General features: G+C 38.2%; 1 protein-coding gene across 5 annotated transcripts in view; it reads left to right on the top strand.

The window, feature by feature from the left end:
- Positions 1–23,903, top strand: part of LOC109852705 (protein sickie) — a 191,813-nt gene that overhangs the window by 123,017 nt on the left and 44,893 nt on the right. For 4 of the 5 annotated variants that reach the window (XM_020424121.1, XM_020424120.1, XM_020424123.1 and 1 more), the window contains 2 exons: positions 2,783–2,946; positions 23,700–23,853. In XM_020424121.1, the coding sequence (XP_020279710.1) occupies positions 2,783–2,946; positions 23,700–23,853 (318 nt within the window). Of the gene's footprint in view, positions 1–2,782; positions 2,947–22,059; positions 22,390–23,699; positions 23,854–23,903 lie in introns of those variants that run through there. The other variant, XM_020424125.1, reaches the window with a different exon arrangement.

Here is a 23,903-nt window from a genome sequence, read left to right on the forward strand (position 1 = left end):
GAGCGAACGCGCGCGGCTGCTCGCGTTCCCCAGGAGATATTCTTGCCAAGTCTCCGCTTTGATTAATTAGAATGGCGCATTGTTCGCGATGTATCGGCGAGATGATGTATCGTGGCGAGGCAGGGCGGAGGTCGCGAAACCGTTACGTATCGCAAATTGGATGCAACGTGACTGCCGAAGAAACCAACTTCTTCCTGTGTGAGAAAAAAAATAAAACTCTAAAAAATTTACAAAGTGTACAATTCACTCAGTTTTTTCGTCAGATTTGGAGTCACAAAAGAAAGTTGTGAATAATATAACGTGAATAATATAACGCATATTAAAACGTATGCTGTTTGCAAATTCCGATGTTCGCATCAATATCGTAATTGACAAAACTCTTCGAAAATTGCCAGTGCGGCAAATAATTGGAAATGTCATTTTATTCTTTGTTTATATCTTTGTTTATATATTAAATATTATTTTTGCAAACTAAACCGTGTGAGAATTAGGATTTTGAGAGCCATACGCTTGACGTGCGAAATATTATGTTTAACGTATAAATTAATACATGTAGAAACTTCGGATCGAATAACAATTCTAAAATTTATATAAAATGTTGCAATAAATATTGATGTTAACATTATTTGTCAATTTCTATTTCGCTTCTTTCTCTCTCACTCTCTTTAGATTTCGCTCTCTACTCTAGGTTTTGATAATCAAAAAAAAAAAAAAAAAATTACTTGTAGTTTTTTTATCACATCCAATGTTTTTTACACACCACATGCTTCCAAAACTCGAAAAACTATACATTTTCTCAATAACGCATCTCGCGCAATGGCGGTAACGGTATTCATTCGCGGCGTCCTTGCGTGCGTATCGACGATAAACGGTAGCTGTCGAAGAATCACGATAATAATATCGCCTTGCGGGGAAGAACGGCTCTGGTCGTTGTCGTGCTTCTTCCTGGAAGCGGTTGTTAAGTCCTTCTCTCGAGATCTTCTAAATTTATCCTGCGCTCCGCTGGAATAGCGAAGCTTCGGCTTTGCTTTACACGCCGGTGTACAGACCTTTCTCTCTTTCTCTCTCTCTCTCTCTCTCTCTCTTCATCTTTCTTTTTCTTTCTCTTCTTCTCTAACGCTCTTTGCCTTCGACGTAAGATCTGGCAATTACTTCTAATACCCAGAATGAATTATTTCTCTTTCTCGCGCTCCAGCGCTATCTACGCCCAGGTCTCGCCTTCACTTCTCTTTGATTCTCGTTAACGTGACTCGTTGCGGCGCGCGACACCGTTGCGCCAATTTGCGACGCGATTGTATTTGCACGCGGAATAAATGTCGAGATCACGAGGAACAGTAAGATGCGATTTTGCGATGGTGAAGCTTGGAAAAATTATTCGAGATGAAATAACGTACGAGTAGTAATCCTTTCTCGTAATTAGCGGCGGAATATAAAGAATGCAGCAGAAAGGTGTGTCTCGCGAATCACGCTGCGCCAGCTGCAGCGCGACACGTGGGTGTATATGCAATGCAAATAAATACGCAAAACCTACCGCCGACGTAGAAAATCGCAAAAACCTGAAACGTGAGGTCCACTCTAGACGGGAAGTGCCGAGAAAATTGTATTTTTAATTAATTAATTAGAAAACAAGCTTCTGAGAAAACTCCAAAAATTGTTGCGTTTGGATCTCAAAATCCTATTTTTCGATTAAAAATTGAACAACTTTTTCAATTTGTAATTTTACAAACCACTATCGCCGGTGAACTATAGCTTCAAGATATTTTATAATTTTTAAATTTTTATAGTAATATACCAAGTCTGTATTTAACCATCACTTTAATTGGCGCTTGTTGATTTTTTCTAATTATTAACAGTTTTGTCTATTGTTAATTTTTGCTTGACATTTATAGTAGGTTAATTCGGATTTTATTTTAGAATCCTTTAACATTGAGACTTTTTAAAAACAAAAATTGACAGGTCTTTGAAGTGTCAATCGCTGGATTTAAAGTGTCAGTCATTGGACGTGATTTTGTGCTATTTTATCGTTCGTTACTTTATTTTTAAAGGCTAAAGAAAAACGATATCGCTTCGCCTTTGTTATATACTTAGCGGCTTTGAATTGAAGTGATTGCATTCCTCACGGAGGTGCTCAGACAGCCGATTGGCAGCTGCAATTATATTTCCGTTGCGGCGAAATAGCGGATAAATTTAGGAGAAAGCGATGATTTACGCGAGAGATGTGAATATCGGATGGCCACACGTTTAAGCGTTAAACGCCCGGCGCGAGCACAACTCAAAGACCGTTTTCTCTGCCAAGCCCTGTTATATTCACAAGGTTTATGGACAGTACTTGGTAATTCGAGCACAAGTGTGTACACGATAGCATGTGCTCCTACGCATTGGCGCATACGTGAAAAAGCTGTTGGCTGAAAGGAACCTAACGACGGCTATTTAAACCCTGATTTATATGTTTCGCCAGATAGATTTAACCGACCGGATAGTTAATTACCCGTAGAATACAACGATTTGATGAGAGAGTCGTGTTTCTGTATTACGAGCGTGTAGAATATTTTTCATATGAGAATAAAAAAAACATTCTTATAATAATAATGTGTGATCTTTGTTTATATAAAATGAAGTTCCATAGACGGAGTGTAGAAAAGAGTATGCGTTTAAAAAATGTTCAAATATTTGAGAAAAAATCAGCATTACATATTTCTTCTTTTATCGCGAAATGTTTTTGTGAATTCAAAAATGTGTACGAAACGGTCGATCCAACAGCGAAATGTCGTTTTTGTTTCAGACTGCCGTCGCCCTACAATAAACAATCGTCGGGAGTTGGCGGCGCCGGAGGTGGCACAGGGGGTAGTACGAGCATACCCTTGCCCGCGACCGTCACCGCCACCAGGAGATGTCCCCCGGACAAAGTAAGACCGGCTCCGACACCGACGCATCAATCACAACTCGGTAAGTTTTCCATCAACTGACGTCTTAATTCCGTGTAGTTTTTCAACATTGCATTCGACCGAAAAGAAATATCGAGGTTTGCCTCCACATATAAGGGAGCGGAAAATATAATGTTACGTATAAATATATCAGTAACTTTACATTGAATCAAACTGAAATAAATAAATTTTTTTATTTCTTTTTTTTTAATTGCACAACGCACACGTTTGATGGATCTGTGTAAACAAATTTTATGCTTTGTCTATATTTAACATTTGTTGCGCTCCATTATCCATATGGACGGCGAAAAGCGAGAAATGAAAAAATAAAGAACGCGACCAGACGAAAAGTGAAATAACAAAAAAATCGTGTGTAAAACTGCTGCAATTTTTAAATAACGTCCGTCAACCACAGCGCGACCGCATGAAATGTATTATTTATATTTTGTGATATGTTCACGTATACATATAACACAAGTGCGCGTTCCGCACACGCTGCACTTTTGTACAAATAAAAAAACTCTAACAAGTCGCGCGAAACGTTTATTTATCGATCCCTGGTCTGATCGATCCAGCTTCATCAAACGGTTATCTCTATTAGTTTTTCATCGAATCGTCCGTATAATATCGTAGTATCGGAATTTTATTGTGCTTAATCATCAATTTTTCGCCACGATACATTTTACGTCTACACGCTAGCCTAAAAATATCGTATTGTTTTTTAATCACATAATAAAACTTTAAAATAAAGAAATTAATATTTAAAGAAAGTTAATTTTTGTGTGAATTTTGTTTGTACACTTGTCACAAATCGAGATCGCAGTTGTGATCCTAAATTGCGGTCAAAAACGTGCAAATCGCAATACCACTACAATTTGAGATCGGACATATGAATGAAAATTTGCAGAATTTTGTTCGTTTTCGAAGCATTTCCTTCTTTGAAATCGCTTTTCTTTCAAAAGCACAAAGAACGAACAAGAGAGGCGTAACGAACACTCCGCGTTAAGAACACCCCATTAGCCATTAGCCCCGTGAATGGCTTTTAGCAACCCTTTACGCAGACTGTGTCTCGGGAGAACTTGGACCACCATGAAAACTCGTCTCCATGGGATCGTCGTGCGCGAGTACATAGTGCGATCGCGCGCGTCGCGTGCGCTGTCGTAATCACTCGCTTGCCATTTGTATTGCTCTTTGTTTGCGGCGTATGTGAACTTTCCTGATATGTGCGTAACAATTTTTGCAGACCTTTCGACGCCTTTAACTTCTCTCTTCTTTAAGTAAGTGTTTTTGTTGTTTTACGTCGACAATTATTTTTAATAATTCGAATAGTTTATTATTATGATAATAATTTATTATTAAATAATAACAAATAATAATAATAAATTATTATTGTAATATCGAATAGTTTATTATTTTTTTTTTTAATAAGATAATAAGATAACAATAATTTATTTAATAAGATAACATTTATTTAATAAGATAACAAAAAGTTCATCTTACACGCGAAATGATTTTTCTTGCGTAGCGCATCGCTTCAAGAACAGATTTTTAATGAGAATATCTGTTTTCGAGACTTTAACATTTTCTCTCAAAAAACCCATTTTTGCGCGCGCTTTTTCTCTCTCATTCTCTCTCTCGTGTTATAGTTCTTCCATATCTGTCCTATTTAACTATACTTATTCTTCTGCATCATAATAATAATCTTCACGCTCTTTTCCCCTCTTCTTTCCATTCTCTTTCTCATAGAAAAACGCACACATTCGTCCATCCTCTTTATAACATGCGCGCTGCGCATACGTACGGCAATATTACCTACGAAAGAGATAGGACGTGGGGAGAGGGAAAAGGGAGACCCGAGGGGGGTGTCGCCGCCCCTACGAGATGGGGTGGCACCCTATAGTTTATACTTTACTCTCAACTCCCGCGTTTCCACGAGCCAGATGTGCTCGGGCATCCGATTTACCGTGGTGCTCAACCCGGGGAGTCTTTTCGCGAGACAATGGAAGTCGTATAAGGAAAGAAAAGCGAAAAGGAGGAGTGCACGCTAGTTTCCTCTTCGAGACAGAGAGAAAGAGAGAGAGAGAGAGAGAGAGAGAGCAATAAAAATGCACACGAGTCCTTCTCTCCACTTTTAAGAGTCTGGTTCTCTCGCTCAATTGCGCCGCAAAAAAATGCAAGTGCCAACCGGTCCTCGCGCGATTTCCCTCTTTCCTGCCTGCCTCGGGAAACGTCGTCGTCTGGTCGCTCGTGCCCGCCATCGCGACGATCAATGAAAGTGAAATAAGGCTCGCAATTCCATTCATATCGCGATATTGCAGTTCGGTAGTTTGTGTTCGAAAATTTTTATTGAAAACAATGTAGAAATATATCTCAAAATTTACGTTAACTCTTAGACAACCGAGGGAGTTTTTCTTTGAAGTCTCATATATTTGATATCCTTTATCTTATACATTTGATATAAAACTTGTATAAACGCACGTCTCGTAATAAAATTATCGCGCAGAGCCAATATATATTGCCGACTCTCTAAGGGGCCGTTAAACTTAATAAATTTCTCACAAAAAGCCTATATTTTGTAGGAGTAAAAATTAATTAAAGTCAGTAATGCTCTCTCTCTCTCTCTCTCTCTTTCATCTATTTGGTTAAATATTTTGTTTTCTTTCTGCAGTTTTGCATAATAATAAAAATAATGACACTGAGCAAAAATCTTATTTTATTCATGCGGTAGTTTTGGGAGCAAAAAGGGAGGAAAACCTACGCGCCCTTATCGCTTATTTACACGATTGGGCACCGCTGGTGCGCGGCTTGGACGGTGAGGGGTGTGTGTTGTACTCTCTCTCTAGCCGTTCTCTCTATATATCGTAACGGTATCAAAGCGCGCGTGTCCGCGCGTGTCTGGATACAGAACGCGTTCTCCTCTCCGTTCGAAATAGACTTCCACGTCGTGCACAAACTAGCCGGCCGGCCATAATGCATGTGCGCGCACGCATAAGCGCAGGGGGGTTTTTACCCTTTTCTCTCTTTTTCTTTCTTTCTCGTCATAGTTTACGATATTATTGTAGAAAATCTCGTTTTTGTTTCTTCTTGCTATTTCCACCACTCATCGCATTTCCGTAATTGACGACCTTCTCGCGTCTAGTCGCGTCTAAGCGTCTAGGTCACGGTCTTGATTTATCATCACCGTTTCTCTCTCGAGTGTCACATTTGTCAACGGAAAACTATTTGCGGAAACTTGTTTGCTTGCGCATCAAACTTTTTCTCTCTGGTAACATATCAATTTCCAAAGATGGTTTTCGGGTTTGAACCGCATTAGTATTATTTTCACGACGCGTCTCCTGGACATTTCAGTTCACTTCATTCAGGGGGGGTTTCAATTACTGATGCAGTATCCGGTTGCTCCTGATGAAGTGAACTGAAATGTCCGCGAAACGTCGGTGTAAAAAAAGTGACATTGACACGCGGTTCAAAAAGAATCCCCCAAGAACCACGTCTTCAGGAATTCTTACGACACATCGCGAAAGCGTCGAATATCAAAGATATCAACTGTTACAACGTGCAAAAACATTTATTAATGTGTGCGCATTAAATTGTAGTGTCTGAGGTTCAGCCGCGAATAGTCGTTTTTTTTTTTTAAATTGTCTCAAAGAGACAAGCGGAAGTTAAAATGAAGAAAATAAAGAAGCGAGGAAAAGGAAACCGAGACCATTCCGTTTCGACCATTCGTCGGCTTCGTTATAAACTCTGTCTTTCGTTTCGCGCGTATATATATATATGTGTCTGTATAAGAAAAAAAAAGCGGCGCGATAGAAAGAGAAAGTGCGGAAAGCTCGGCGTTGAAAGGAAGAAACTGAAAGAGGGAGAACAACGAGAGAAAATTGGAGTCTCGTGAAACGTACGTAAGACCTGCTCTCTGCACCCGGTCTTTAACCCCAAAACACTCGAGCGCCCCAGAGATTCTCAACTCTGGAAAACAAATTTTGTTTCTTGCGCAAAATACGCAGGCTGCCGTGATGAATTTAAAAAAAAAAAAAAAACGCGAGGTTTGTGTAATTAAAAGTCTTAGCGAGAGAGCGTGAAAAATATTATTATTCAAAACTCGAACTTTGTTCTTTTCACCTTCTCTTAAGCAATTTCTTTTTCTTCCCTTCTTCTCGTTAAATTGCAATATTGAATTGTGCGCTCTTTTGTTTGTATAATAATTTGTCTCTGGAATTATATATATCAATGGTTTTCGGAAGAAATAAAAAAAACACAGAACTTGAGCGCCTTGTGTCGAGAGCGCGAACATTCAGAGGCCCTTAAATCTTTCTCTTCCTTTCGCTTTTCTTTCCGCCTCTCGCGCGAGTTAAAAATACTACACGTTTTTTTGAGTACCGGTTCCAGCACACAGGTTTCTAGAATCGGCCTCTCCCGCGTGTCTCCTTGACGAGTTCGCTTACACTCATCTAAAATAGAGGGGTGGCGGTGCAATCAAGAAAGAGAGGAAAAACGCAACATGGAAAAAGCGCGGCGCGATTGGTAGCATTTTGCCGAGAATTATGCGCGTCGTCATCATCGATGCAACGAGATGATTCAAAAGTATATAAATAACCGCGGCTGCTATTAGCGCAAGAGCGGCGCTTCTCTTTGTGAGGTCTTCGATCTTCCGCCTTCTTTCTCTTCTTCTTCTTCTTCTTCTTCTTCTACTTCTTTACTCTTCATCGTTTTCTTCTTTATTTAATCGTTTCAATTTGAAGATACTCAAAAAAGAAACGGAAGCGTCCATCGAAATGTCAGCGGAAATCGATAGAAGTCAATGTTTCAGTTTTTTTTTTCCTGAGTTTTCCGGAACACCCCATTGAAGCTCGCGGGATTCTTTGTGTTATCGCCGCAGACATCGGCGTGTTCTCGCGCATGGAATATATTCGCCACTTGCTGCGAGAATCTTATCCCTCACCACTCGCGGTGGGAATAAAATCCGCTTTTGTTTTAAGGTCCGGAAAAACTCGCCCTTCGCACGCCGAGGTATACGTGCGATATTTCTCACTACCCCCCTGCGAGTTTCGAACCGTCACCGCCCAAGCCTTCGCGCTGTCGGTCTCTCGCAACCTCCCTTTACTTGCGACACACGAAGCTGCCTCACTTGCATATCTTTCAACTTTCTTCGCTACATTTGAACACTCCACAGTTTCTGACCTTTTATATTTCTCATCGGTGCATTAATTTTGTTGAAATTTTAGTCTCCGAAAAAAATATATATTTTATAATGTATATATTTAATTAGATATATATTTTATATAATGTATATTTATACCTATACATAAATATTTTATAATTTTATATATTTTTAAATATCCATTCAGTTTTTAAATATTTTAAATTTCCATTGAAAAAAAAAATTATATACATGTAGGAGGAATTAGCGGATTGGTGAAAAAATAAATAAATGAATATAAGAAATAAAATTTAAAGTAAAACTTCGCAATACGAGGCGATATATTTGTATGCTGAATTATTATATTGTTACAAGCAGTATCGGGTGTCTAGCGCCGACTGACTACTGCGGCAAAAAAACGTTTTGTCGAGGAAATCTTCGACTCGTCTTTTGAAAATCCCTTCTCTTCTCAACTTATTAGCCGTTGATCGCAGGTGAAAATAATAACACAACAATACACAGAGAAGTTTTGAACGCTGCTTAGAAGTCGTATGTAAATGATAATATTTGTCGCTTGTCGAAACGACCGCTGTCTTGATAACGAACATCGTCAACGGTTTAACGCTTTCCGTTCGAGTCAATTTACGCAAACACGCTTTTGATACAAGTATATATACACATGTATTTTATTCTTACATACATATATTGCAGACTTGCACGTATGTACATCCGCTATATTGGCTCGATCCCAGTACTTAGTTAAGTTCGCAAAGTTTTTTTTAAGTCTCTTTAATATTTAAATTATAATATGATGAGGGATGAAAACAGATCTCCGTATCGGTTAATTCAAATTAAATGTAAAATAAGACGAGGGCTAACCAATAGCGGGAATGTTATGAATAATTACTGAACTCCCCCCCCCAGTTTTAAACAAAACTTTTCGACATGATTCAAATCATGATCAGTTGGCATGATGCCACAAATTAACGTAAAAAAAAATTGGACAATTTTAAAACAGATGATCAAGGATACCAAAAAATGAGATAGAAAAAATAAATAATTACCTAACGCACCTTATGACAAACAATGATTCCGCGAGACTTTAATATTCCCTTTAACTTTATCCTGATATCAATTAAAGCTGCTGCATCTGCTACTGTCATCGAGGCGGAATTATCGACGAGCGACATATCTACCTATAGAAACTGTCGGGGGGCAAGCGAAATGTCAGTGTGTAATGCATATTCCATGAGGGATTCGAATGCGCGCCGATATGCACCCCTGGGGGAATACAATTCGCGATATGGAGTTTTTATTAATCGCAACCCGTGACAACGTGGATGAAAGGAAACATAGAAGAAACACTCACGGGGTTTCCCGATCCGTGCACTTTCCTCCGCCTCTTCGCGATCCCAACGCGTCTCTCTTTCACACATTTGCTTTTACGTGTGTTTGCTCTTTCGCACATTTTCTCTCTCTGTCTCTCTCTCTGTCTCTCTCTCTTTCTCTCTCTCTGTCTCTCTCTCTCTTTCCTCTCTGTCTCTCTCTCTTTCTCTCTCTGTCTCTTGTCCTTCTCGCACAAATGCTACATAGCGCACATGTCCTTTTTCCAGGGATGTGTAAAAGAGATGTGTTGCTGATGTGTACACGTTATGTATTTTCTGTTACGTATTCCCTTTGATATATGTTCCTCTTCGTCACCAGAATCCGTCGAGCACGCTGCGCGCGCGTTTTCTTTTACATGTTCCCTCTTTGCCGTTTTCCGTCCGTCTCTCTTTTCTCGTCCCTCCTTGTTTTCGTCCGGGCTTCTCTTTTTCATATACGGAGTACTTGTGACTCTTCTCCCTCCGGAGCCGCCCGCCGAGCGCGACGCGGTTTTTTTTCTAACAGGGCAACGTCGCGGCGCGCATTTCCATGATCGAATTCCCGACAGTTGTTCATCGTCCGCCGTCGATCATGTTATTCGCGGTTTTCTCCCCGCGTCCGCGTATAACTTTATTTCAATTTCGCGTCTCCTCCTACGATTTTCCTCCCCGTATTTTTTGTGGGAATTGTGATACACACGTGATACACACGCACACGCGCGTATTTCATCGCGTCGTCGAACTATAGTATGTATAGTTCGCGCGTCCTTTCATGTCGGGAAAGTTGGAAACGTTCGTCGAGCGAAAAAGTATATCTCGCTTCTTTATCAAGCAGTAATGTAGAAAAACTATAAAACACCGTTTTTTTTATCGCATTACTTTATACGAGAAGCGATTGATAAGTATCCGAAACCGAGACGCACAGATAGCGACAATAGTATCGCATTGCTGTTGTTTCGTCGACCAGGTTTTTTCCTTTAGGAAAAACATGTCAAGTGCCGGCTTATCGCACATAGAGTGTTTGTGTGACATCTCGCCGAAGTTTAATATATTAGACACACAAACTGTTATTAGACATACAAACAGTTAAGGAACAATATCTTTTTAAATAAATAGTAGATATTACTACGTTGTTGGAAAAACTTTTAGTTATATTTTTAGACAATGTATCGGCTCACACTTCAACCGTTCCAAAATTTTCGAATTGCTGCCTCATCCTTCTTATTCGTCAGATAATAACAAGACAAGCTCGTGACAATTAAAATCGAAATGGTCAGCACGATTTTGGTCAGCACGAACCAATATGCAGATTCTACGTGTATGTAAATCATCATCTCTTATTGATGTATCAAACGTTTCGATTGATTAGTTGAGATCTTCTTCAGCGATTAACTGATTCAAAAAGAACAAATTATCAGCACACAATAAATTGTATGACTGTAGGACGAATAATAAAATTATCTTCTTATCGAAAAAGAGTTAAGATTGTATTTTGAAAAGATTGACAGCAATATACATTAAACAACGTTCGGTCGTCTTATCTGAGTCAAATAAATATTCATAAATATTAATAAATTATTAATATTAATAAATTAATATTAATAAATAATTATTAAAATAATAAATAAATATATTTATTAGGTAAAGAACAAACACATACTTCGTGAAAATTTTAAACACAAGTGACAACCGAAATCGCTTCACAAGAACAAGATTACAAAATAGTGCTCTGTTTATGCATTGTTTCGGATACTTATCAATTACGCCACCCCAAGAAATGAAATGTCTTTTTGTTTATTAAAAAAAAAGCATCATCGCAACGACGCGTGCGAATCGAAAGATCATTGCCGGCGGCTTTCCCACTCTCTTGTTCCAGAAAGTAAAAGTCTCATTACGTGTCATCAATAGATGTCGTACGACGAAATAAGGTCACTTTGCCATGAGAGAAGGCTCGGGACGTCTCTGTTTATTAAAGAAACCACCATCGCAACGACGCGTGCGCATAGAAAAATAACACACCACACCGGTGGCTTCTTCTTGTTGAAAAGATGAATAAGTTCACGCTTCGTTTCTTCTGCAATGAGACACGATTTGATGGTTGTTTCAAAAAGGGGGAGAGATTCTTACTGTATATATATATAGTGTATTCAACGCAGATGCGCAACACTTCTCGCTCGCGCAATGATCGCGCGTTGAAAAACGAAGAACTTTTTGAACGCACACTTAATAGCGCAGTCGCGCAGTGTATTTGTTCGTCGTTTTTGTATCGGCGTTGCGCGCGCGTCTCGAATCAACTCCGCGTATCCCAAAGAGAACGCAACGAGTGTATGTGACAGAGAGGAGGAAGGGACATCCCCGAACACAAGGGTTCTGCAATCATCAGTAGACAGAGAGCGAACGAGAGAGCAAGAGAGTCAAGTAGACAAGACAAATAAGGGAATCTAGAAAAAAAGGAGGGAGATTGCAATTTGCGCTAAGACTGTCGGGCTGCGAAACCAGCAGCCCGACACACAGCGGGGCGCTTGTTCGTTTCGCGTGGAGGGAAAAAAAATGTTGTCAATTGCACACACCATTCAGCTGATGAGCGTGTGTTTCTCTGTGTGATAAGACATTAGGGAAGACGCTTGTGTGTTCGTATCATGTGTTCAAACACTCTTTCGCTTGTAATCTTCTTTCACCTATTTTGTTCCAGGAAGTTTTATCAGAAAGTTTTATTTGACTTAATAAGATTTAGATAACACAAGGCGTTAGAGAGAAAATATAAAAATTAAGATTATTATATGATGATTTATTTTTTTTTATAGTTTAACTCTTTATATCTTCAATTTTTTTTGTCAATATAAAACAATTATGTAACGTAAAACCAGAAAAAAAATTATCAATCTCCGGATATAAAAATAAATTTGCAGTTTTCGTTAAAGTTTTATTTAATTGTTTATTTATTTTTAACAATTGCGATAAACAATCTCTGTGGTAACAAAGAAAAGATGACAGAACAAATTTGTTATTAAACTTAATTTATTTATTCGCATTATTTTGTATTCAGTATTTGTTACTTAGTATTTCGATAAATCTTCCAACATTTAAGCAATTTCTTGATTTATCTTACACCAAAAAACTCGGAAGAACGCACAAACATCGTCGACTTTCAATCGAAGAATCTCCAAATCTCTCGAAGATTTCCTTACGTTTCGTTCAAAGCTCAGCAATTCGGAGAGTCTTCGCTTACGATTGATCAAACGCGGCATAAAAGCGTCTTTAACCTGGCTCTTGAGCTCTTTTCGATAGATCTTCGTCCGCTCCTAATCCTTTCTCGTTTCGTCGTTCTCCCTCCGAGACTCTCGATCTCTCTGCGCGTTCTCTTCTTTCCATCAATCTTTCAACTTTATCCGGTGACTTTGCGAATGTCTCTCCGCTGAAAAAAATCCGCAGAAAAAGTAAAGTTTCGATAAAAGTTTTTAGATAAAAAAAAAACAAACAAAAAAATCTTTTTCTCGAAAGGGAGATTTCTTCTCTTTTTTTTTTTTTCATCTCTTTTCTTTTATTTTTTACAAGACACAATTGTGCGGGATATTCATTCGCGATCTCAATGTAAGGTACCGCACGGTTCGTCGAACTTTCTCGCGACCACAAAGACCGGATATACCTTTTCTTCTGCTTACTATAATGGAGATCCAAAACGAAAACGATAATTATGGTCTCGGGACGAGCGCTCGCAGGTGGCAGGGTGTTATTATTCTTTTAGGAATAATAAAATAACGAAAGGGAATAGAGGCGAGGACGAGAAGAGAATGCTGGTAGTTTTAAGGATCTTGCTCGCAATTAGTGTAGTGTAAAGCGTCTCTTTTGTACTTTAGAATAATTTATTAAATTTCGAGAAACGTTAATACTCTCTCATTAGTATTAATTATTAGTTGTAATTATTTTCTTTACAATTTTATACAAGCGTAATACAATTTGTCCCACACACAATATTGTTTCCGCACATATATTGTTAACAAAAATCACGTTTTGTTAACAAAAAAAAAAAAAAGATATTGGCTGGCTATTAAATAACGTCGGACTTTTTCGTGAGAAATCATTTCTGTTGTCTTTGAAACAAAAGACTATTCTACAACCTAATCTATAAAACACATGTATATAATATCTATCTATAAAAACCGAGATTTTAATTTAAAAAAGTTTATTATGTTTGGTTAAATTATTTTAGTGCTTATTTTGGTTTGAAGATGAGCAACGAGAAGATGTATTTTCGTGCAATTATGCTGTTTTTATTTTTGCAAATGCAAAAATGCGGTACAAACAGCAAAAAAACTTCTGACGTGCATGATAATGGTGAATATGAAAATATGGCACAAAGGTGGTTCAAAAAGTTTCGTAATGGAGATTGTTTTTAATCTTACCGATGATAAACGGCGGACCTATCGAGATTGATAACGATCTCCGAAAGTCTAATTGAAAATAATTCCAATTGAAATGTGTTAGGAATATCTCAATCTAGCCGGTGCATCAATTTAGTTTAGTTTCTTATCAAAAATTCCGACATTACTTTTTAATCAACTCAATACTTGTGTTGCGAAGTGAACACACTTCGTTTAAAATTATTTCTATGAAATTTATTTTATGACATCGTGCAACAACGCGATATACTGTTACACTGCAATATGATGTCGCTTCCTTAGACAAAAGACGCTTTTTTCTATATACACGAATGATCGACGATGGCACGCGAAGCATTGCGTCAAGAGAAACAGCATCCTTCTCTTTGCTTAAGAGAAGCGCTCCTGTTTATTTGTTCCTCGGGTACCGACAGCTGTTACCGACATTAACTCCGTCCTGTTTCGTCCCACGCATTCCTGTCCCGTTGTTGTTTTCTCGATCGCCCTTCTGATCGTCGGCCATTATCGAATCTCCCTCGCGAGACTCGAGAGACCCCGCGCTAAGATGCGCTTGTTCATTTTATTCATAGACACGAACAGTCGTAAATTTAAGCCACAAAAATCTCTATGCGATCTCGCAGTTCATCGTTCAGTTGTGAAACGATAAAATAGTTGCTAAGCGACTAAATATATATCGTAATGATAATTCAATAATATTAATTATGAGGTTATTTATATAAATAATGACAAACTAGAGCTTTTCGATCAATACGAGCCATGGCGCTGGTTGTACGTGCGCGAAATATATTTTTAATCGTGTGTGAGTCGTTTCGCATAACAGTTCGAATAACTGAATTCAATTTGAAAATTCATATTGGATTTTTTTTTGTTATTGAATGCCGCATCGCACGTACGTGAATTTATTTGCTATGTGAAATTTAAAAAATCCATTGAGATATCTCTCGAACCCGAATCTCTCGCATTCGTGTAAGGTAGATAATTTATGTGATGCAAAACACAAACATCCAATACGAATTTTCTTTTGTTGAATTGCACGAAATTGATTTCGGTTGGAGAATTATTAAGTGTGATAATTTAAAACTATATTTCGCGCACACGTATGTTCGCTACATAGTTCACATCGAAAAACTCTTTGCTAGTTTGATATAAGCTTAAAATTTGTAAATTTGTTTTTAATAATAAAATATGGAGAAGAGACGTAACGTAATCTTGGCGCCACGTCATTTTCTTGTCTCTGTCAAAATAAAATATGCTCGCACGCTTCTTTTTTTGCACAAATCTCAGTTGTTTTTTATCGTCTTCACTCGCAGAACTTAAAACACGTGCGATACACGTGCATGGGGAACGGTCAGTATCTTCTGTTCTTTCCTCCCAATCTTCGCGTACGTACATACACACATTCGATCGCATATGGTCGAACGAAGAACAACAAAGAACACAATGGTAGGCTCTTTTTAGCACAACGCTTATTGATATAAATTTTTATTCGCACAGCCCACGCCTTTAAAAATATTTATTCAATTTTTTGTTTACAATTTTTTCCGAAAATTTTACAATCTTGTCCATTTCTTTGTCTTATTTTTTTGTTATGTTTATTGTTAAAATACAAAAAGACTTTCTTGACCAACCCAATATTATTCCATTCTTCAGTTTACGAGTTCCGAACGGTTTCCTGCCAACATTCGGCAGTTCAGTTCTGTCCGCTGAAGAGTTCACTTCGTGACCGCTTCATTGTCGCTAAAAGATAAATTTGCAACAATAATCTCTGTTATAATCTTTGCTGTTTTTTTTTTTTTTTTTTTTCATCGAATCGAATCAATCATTTTGTGCTAGTGCGCGAAACGACAGGTGATACTGTTATTGTGCGAGTTAATAGCGTACCCTTTTTGAGGCTGCATTAAGCGCAGCACCTGGCTCGATCGCCAGAAGGAAGGGAACAAAATCGGAGAGGAGACAAGAACATCGACCAACATACACGCGCCGCGTTCATATCTCGCGGACCACAGGATCATCATCGTTTATCATCGCGCCTCATCATCATCCGACACACCGTTAGTGCTCGCGCACTAACCTCACCTGCGCCAATCGCGTCCATCAAGATACGCAATTTCATTAATTTTTATTAATCGCTCAGTTGTGAAAAAAAAAGAGAAAAAGAGAGAGACGGATAAAAGTAAACGGACAGGTAGATAAAAAAAAAAGAGCACGCAAGAAAGAATCCCGCTTTCTTCGAAGCGTGATAAAACTGCGCACCTTCGTTACGGGCGCTTACAAGTGAGTAAAAAATCAGTTCTGCTATTAAATGGCAAGAAAAATGATTAAATTTTATAGTCAATTTTTCTTGCCTCACAAAATGTTTTTCTTGGCAAACCAACAAATTTAAGAAAATTAGCAAAGTTTTCTTGCTGGCTATATACAGTAGAACTTCAGTAATTTCGAGCGCACGAGACTGTTTCTTCCTAAAATTCGAAATTATTTTTCTTCTCTTTCAGTTAACAATTGACTGATAGCAAAAGATGGAAGATATATGTTTCTCTTTTTCTTAGACTCTTAGCGGAAAGATAGACGCGCATTCTATGAGTTGTGCAGTCACTCAAAATTCAGGGAAATCGAGAAATCATTAATAGTAAGGAAAACTATTGGTCCGACCATAATATATAAATATTAAAAATATTAAAAATTGTGATGCTCAGAATTACTGGAGTTGTACTGCGGTAACTAATCTTCTTGCAGTTCCAGTAAAAATAATTTTCCGCGTTCGTACGTGAAAGATATCTCGATTCGATGCGAGTTGCATGTTTTTCCTCGGAGAGATAACGTGCGCTTTTTTTCATTTTTTTTTTTTTTTTTTTTTTTTGTAAACGTCGAGCATTATTTCCCGTGTGTTCGGCATCTGTCGAAGCTAAAAGTCACCAAACATTGAATTGCGAGGGGAGACGATGTGAAAGACGCAGATTGACAGGCGGAAAGAGAGGAGGCTTCAAGGCGCGGTTTGTGCGCGATTTGTGTGAGTCACAGGCTTGTTTTGGGACCCGGTCCGGTCCCACGGGACGCCTGTGGGGATCCGCGAATGTACAGAGAATGTAGAAGGTGGGAGCACCGAGAAGGGGGGAGTATATATCTCGCGACTAATTCGACGCACGTGCGAGGAGAGAAAGGAGGAAGAAAACCCTTACGAGAGGAGATAGTCGAAATTGAAACGAGCTCTCGATCGCCGTTCTTGTCAATTACGAATGCGATATTATCTTTAACGAAACGGCGTGGACGAAGGGGGTTGTAATCGCGTTCCTTGTGGATGCACTTTGCCGTCTCTTTCGCTTTTACGCGTCCACTTTGCGACCGCAATAAAAAGAATGAGGTACCAACGTTTTAACGATCGCGAGTTAATAGCTTGTCGACTTTACGAGAAAGTTTCCGCGTTTGTTTGTATCCTTTGTTTCGGCATTTATTTGTACCTCGCCGTTCCTTTTTATTTTACTTATTTGCACGTTACTCGTTACTACCAGCGGAAATATCACAAAAAAATTTTGTTACTATACGGCCAGCGAGAAAAAAGTTCGCTGAATCCATTGAATTTTTCTTTTGTTTCGTCAACGAAACATATATTGTAAAAGATAGAAGGGGAGAGAGAGAGAGTACTGTTTGTGACCGCGTAGCTAGGATTTACAAGGACACGCGGGACTTTAGGTAATTCACTCAGTATAATTTAAATTGATAATAAGAAAAAACATTGTATTTCAATATTAATATTACAAGTCTGATGTTTCACCACTAACGAGCGTTAACACACACACACAATCCCGCAGAGATACAAGTTTCCCGTATCTTATAATTTTAAACGACGTTGTTTGATTAAACGAGCAGTAAATTACTATTTATTTTCGACCGATCAGTTGAGCCTGCCAAAAGCGATTGACCTGTTACAGCTCTCAAGCGAGCGTCTAACTTTCATGTAATATTACATGTATTGTAAATGTACAAATCGAGTCGAGAGCTTGTCTTTCGATTTCGATAAATAAGCTTATCACGCTGGAGACACGTGTGTTTCAGAACAGCGAAGCGGAATCAAAGGACAAGCTCTCGACTCTCGATTTGTACATTTACAATACATGTAATATTACATGTCTGATAAATTTATTACAATATTTTAGTGGCAAAATAAAAAATATTCAATAATAAAGTTTTTTCGTGCTGTGGTCGTGTAATAACTAACCTTCTCGCTAGTTTAGCATATATCTGTTTTGCATGTATATCGCAACGAAACTGGTGCATATGTTGCAACAAAACACTCAAAATTTGTCACGAGAAAAAGTAATTATCTGTTTATTGAAGAAAAAAAACGTTCAAACAATTTAAGGACGTCAAAAATATATTATCGCTATAAATATATATGAGTATATATATATATGTGTATTACTTTCCAATTTTCCAACGTTAAGAGAACGATCGGTATATTATCATAACAATATATATATATATACCGCGCTCCCCCCGGTCGAATTACTTTATTCCGCGGATTTCGGGCATTTATATCTCTCAGGTCCAGGCTTTGTCGCTTCCCATTTTACGAATGTGCTGCGCTCACCCTCTAATCTCCGTTCGATCTCCTCTAATCGGGATAAAAGAAACCATCCCCGCGCGATGCATTGAGTGCTAATCAGTCTGGAAGTCGGAACGAACTGCCAGAACGGGATGTATAACACGTGTCGCTAGAGATATAGCTAGTCGATATATAGTTTTTTTTTTCCTTGAAACACACCAGGCTTAGTCATCGAGAAAGCTTCTAAGGGCTCTTCTAATCTTCGATAGCGGCCACTTCGTAACGCTCGAGGATTGGCATTACGAAGTTACGTCTTTGAGCCGAGACGTAATGCGAGACCACAACGCATATCTAATCACCCTCCCTTCTGTGTTTAAAGATGAGTTGGACTCTGTTTGACTATTTTTTTTTTTTTTTTGCGCAACAATTCAACGATTGCTTGAACTATCTAATATCATTTTGGTTTTGTAAAACGCATGTTATCAAAATTTTCTGAAATTCGTGTTTTTATCGTCGAAAAAGATCCAATATGTAAAATATATTATCGAACATGTACCAGACGCAATAAAAAAAAAAAAAACAAATTTTTTGAATCTTGTTTCAGAGGTAATGAAATTTTGATATTTATATCTTCTCTCAAAAACTATTTTCTGCCGATTTTTTTTCTCTCCCATGGCTCTACAGCCCGGCTTGTATAGAAGAGAGAGAAATCCATAAGTTGTGGTAGTAAATTAATTTATACAATCTGACCTCTCTCCATTTTCTGGTTTCTTAACAATGCAAATTTTTACGGGAAAGCGCCCAATCTCCAAACTTGAAGAAGAGCTTGTAGAAGAGTGTGAGTGTGGTGAACTTTACAGATTTGAGATGAATTCCATCGAAAGTGCTTAATATAAGTTCTTCACACTTCGAGTTGATTGGAGGCCCGATTCAGTTCGCATTTGAATCGACAAATTTGATCAAAAGATATCTGCCCGGAAAAATCCGACAGTGTGAAATTCGAACTCGAGATCTCTCTGCTCGCAGCCCTCGCACTCAAATCGCAGTAGTAACAACGCGTTGATAGTAGTATCAAATTACCGTTGTTGACAATTTGTTCATCCTACGGAAGAAGAACAAACGCCGGTTTGCACGTATTTGTTTGCGACGAGCTCTCTCGTTAGATGCACTGGACACATTAAACTGTACGAACAGTGGAAGAAATAATTTCTCTACAAATAGTGAATATTTCCACTTTGTCGGAAATTAATCTGTATATCCCGATGCATTTGCCTGGTTACATATCGGCATTTAGTTTATATATCGATCAGGTGAGAGTCGCAATCGGACGCATTCCCACGTCTGACTGAGATATATATATATATATACTCGTATACATATATATATTGTCTTATCTCGAGCGGAAGAAGCAATGAGGAGAATAACGAAGGGGACACGTGAGCGTTAAAACGTTAGTGGCAGTGAAGTGAGTGGACGAGTGCGGTTACGACGTGTCGATTCTCTCGCCAAGAAATTTCTCGCGAAATGGAACTGTTTCGCAGAAATCGCCGACACAATTCTCCATCCTACAATAATTTCTCTCGTCGCGAGATAAAGTTGTTAAAAGCGTTAGGATATATTTCCGTCACGCTGTGAGGTTCTCCAATCGATAGAATTGAAAGAAGGATGTGCTATTTGCAAACAGAATAACAATATCTACGGTATCGGCGACGGTGACGAGAAAACGGCTCCGTGATTTTTCGAACTATCTTCGAGTGTTCAGCGCGCGATTATTATTTAATAATCGCGACACAGATCGATCGACATCGCGCGCGGGCCCGCGCGATGAATCATTCTCATGACAGGCGAATGAATGCCCGGTCACGTTTTAACTCCCCTAAACTGTCCGTCTCTCTTTCCCTCCTCTTTCGTGAGATGGATAAAAAGAGAAATCGAATTTATTACGACACCCCTTCCCCCGTGACTGGCGGGTTTCGATAGGACCCCCGAACACAGATTCGATCTTTGCCTCGTTGACGGGAGAATCCGACTTACGTCTTTGTTTAATTCTGAATGGCGCGTTCGGAAAGCTTTCCGAGCTTTTTATTTTCGAAATAAATTCTATTGCGAACGAGAAGAGATCTTGTTACATTTGTGTGTAATTTTGCGGATCTTTTCGCATAAACCAAAGGATTGGCTACGGCTGTTGCAACGAGGTGTGAAAATCAATAAAACAGAGAGAGTGTGTTACACAGATTGCGTAATTCTTTCCCGTACGAATTAGTTCTGTGCAAAACACGGGCCAAAATAGAGAATGAAATTTCATTTGACGAAACGGTCCAAAATGACATTCTTTTTGGTTTCTTTTTTTTTTTTTTTTTCATGTTTTTTTTTGCACGTTTGGTTTGTAATCGTTACTACGAGTCTGATTCGTTATCACGCACGAGAAAGGGTATTAAACACGAAGAGAGTTCTTGTCCAGTCGTTATAAGATTTCTCTGCATCGCGTTGGAGCGCTTTTACGCGCCTCAATGTCAATCATATTTGTGTCACACGCGTTATATATGTAAGGACAAATTGAGAGGACTCGACGCGCGGATTTAAACACTCGTGCCTACTGCGGGTCACGAGCGTCAATGAAGAGCAATTGCGAAATCGACATTGCACATCGCTCTCTTTGAAGCAACTTGCAAAACGAAAAACTCGAGGCATCGAAGATAAATCTAAAATAAAAATATAAGAAAAAATTGACAGGTCCAGAAAAATTATGAAATATTCAGTAAAAAGACCTTACAGCCTGTATGATCCACGGAAGGAAGTGGTTATGCAATAATTATATATTAACTGTTTTGAACGTTTCGATCATTTATTTTAAAATAAAAATGTCTAAAATCTAACTCGCGCTAATTTTGTTCTTTTTTTTTTTTTCTAATTAAAAAGCAAGTTTTATTAAAAGCACACTAATGAAGACCAAACTTGCAGAGCGATACGGAATTACTGTTTATTTTTCCCTTATAAAGAGATAAATTCGCGTGCGCGTATGACTTGTTATGTTTATCCCTCCACTTATATACCTGTTATGTTTGCGCTTTTCGTTCTGCCTGTCTTGACGAGCTGAAAATTAACGTTTACTCTCTTACCCCGTTCTTCAAGATCTCCCGATGACGCTTGTCTCTTTGTAAGTTTGTGACTTTTTATTCTTGTACTCGTTTGGTTAGTTCGGTTCAGTTTCTTTTTACTTAATAAAAATTGTAGCAGCGAAGATTTACTCGGTCAGTGTGAGGCCAATGTGCCAGGTGTTCGTGCGAAACATTTTTTTTATTTTCTCGAACGTGTAAATTAAACGCACGTAATAGTTGAAATTAATACACGCAATTATTTTTGTGAATTCAATTCAATTCGAAAATTCATTTATACAATGCTTGATTTGCATCGCATATAAATGAAATATCCATAAAAATTAAAACATCCATGAAAAATAAAAATAACAAAATAACAAAAAACGATCAAAGTATCGTTTTCACAATAGATTTTTTGGAAAGGGTAAATTAACCCTTTATAGTCAGACGTGAGTCTTTCAGATCCACTCAGAAATTGCGCATCGGCGTTATTTGTGCGCGAAGTGTTCAAACTTTTGATTAAAAAAAAAGTAAAAAAATATTGATTTTTTGCGAAGATATTCGATCTTAAAGTCGCGTGGGTCTCACAGGTCTCGGTCTGACTAACTCATCGTCTGACCACAAAGGGTTAAGTATTGTAGGATATTATGATNAAATTAAGCACTTTATTTTATATAAAAGTGTATTGATTAACTTTATTACGAAAATAATACATAAACGCACTTAATTGAACAACTCTATCGATCTATCGCGCTTCGATCTCTCGCGTCTCTTGATCCGTTCTTATCGACGACTACGGACTCTCTCTCTGCTCTGGCTCCGCAAGCCCTTTTTCTCGTCACCTCGGTCCTCGGCGATGTTATCGTATTTTTCCTTTCTTCAAAATTGTCGGTTGAGTCGTCAACCGGCAAACAACAAGCATCGCAAAGGTGAGAATCGTATATGTTTGTCACCTTGACAATCGCGCAGGTATACAAGTTTATTGTGAAATTATCAGTCGTTAAATTCAAAAACATAAGAGAATAATACATATAGAAAATATAAGAGAATAATACGTATAGAGATTCGATTTTAGCCGTTTGTAATGATTCTTCCTTACAGTATGAAGGGTTCTTCCGTACAGTATGAAGTACATATTCATTTATATGTTACGCACAAATTAAGCATACTAGATGAATTTTCGAATTGAATTCAATTCGAATTGTTATGTGTGTATTAATTTGCACGCTTAAAATATATTTGCACCTGTCAGCAAAATTGACTCACATTGACTGAATGAATCTTTGCTGGTGTAATTTTTGATGACCCTGTATGGACTGAAATTTGTTGTTGCAAAATTTTAGGATATTAACTCTCACCTGCATTCCATCACGACTGCTAATTGGCCAACAATTTTGACGCATCTTTTTTTAATTAACTGATTGATTTCATTTTTTTTTTTATTCAAAAATCTCGTTCGCTTTTACTGAGATAGAACTGTCATTGGAATTATTTTATACAATTGAAATGTAACTAAAGTTCAATTTAATTTTTTAATAATTTTTTAGTAATTTTATTTTTTTCTAAATTTTATTCGATGTGTGAAACATCTGAAATTATTAATTCTTGTAAATCCGGCTTGCGGGTTCGCGCAGCATGTAGCTTTGATGATTAATCATTTGTTTACATTTTGAGAGTTCGCCGGTCCGCAAATTGCGTGTCGACGCTGATTATTTGACAGAAACAACGTCTACGATTACTCGCGAGGAGCGTATCGGGTTGTAGTACCGAGGTAACGGATTAATCTTCTCGCTCTCGGTAAACACGGGCAGTTTATTTTGTCTATGGCGCGGGCTGCACCGCGCGCTCTGCATCGTGCAACACGCAGAGCGAACGAACCGCTGTAACACAGCCGCGTGACTGTGCGCGTTTAATGACGCGGTCGATGATCATCGTTTTATTGAAACATAGCCAACGGCGTGACCTGCGACGGCGAAAAAAAATCGATTATAATTCTGCGCGTTATATTATTCTTCGACACACACATTCGATATTTATTCTCCAATATTTTTCTTAATTTTATTAAGATAAAACAAAAACGCGTAATGCATGTTGCGTGTGATTACGCGTGAATGTTTAATAAAATAAAATTTTTAATTAAAAAAAACATTCATACAACACACGGTAATTTAAGTGTTTTAAACAGTCAGAAAACAATTGAATAAAAATATCTTATTATCTGTGTTTTGTATGTTTGAAGGCGGTCTGAAGCACGGAACCGGCGGAGTGGGCAGCGCGAGCAGTTCCAGGAGCACCAGTCCGAGTCAGCAGCAACCATCTCAAGGTGGTCTCTCTTTCATTCCGCAACCCAGAACCCAGAACTCGAATCGACAACCCGCAGCCACTACTCCGAGGTAAAAATCCACGTTGCAAAAAAATGATCAAAGATACTTATTTTTAATGA

This window comes from Pseudomyrmex gracilis, unplaced genomic scaffold, assembly GCF_002006095.1.
Source record: "Pseudomyrmex gracilis isolate BER0280 unplaced genomic scaffold, ASM200609v1 scaffold_33, whole genome shotgun sequence".
NCBI lineage: Eukaryota > Metazoa > Arthropoda > Insecta > Hymenoptera > Formicidae > Pseudomyrmex > Pseudomyrmex gracilis.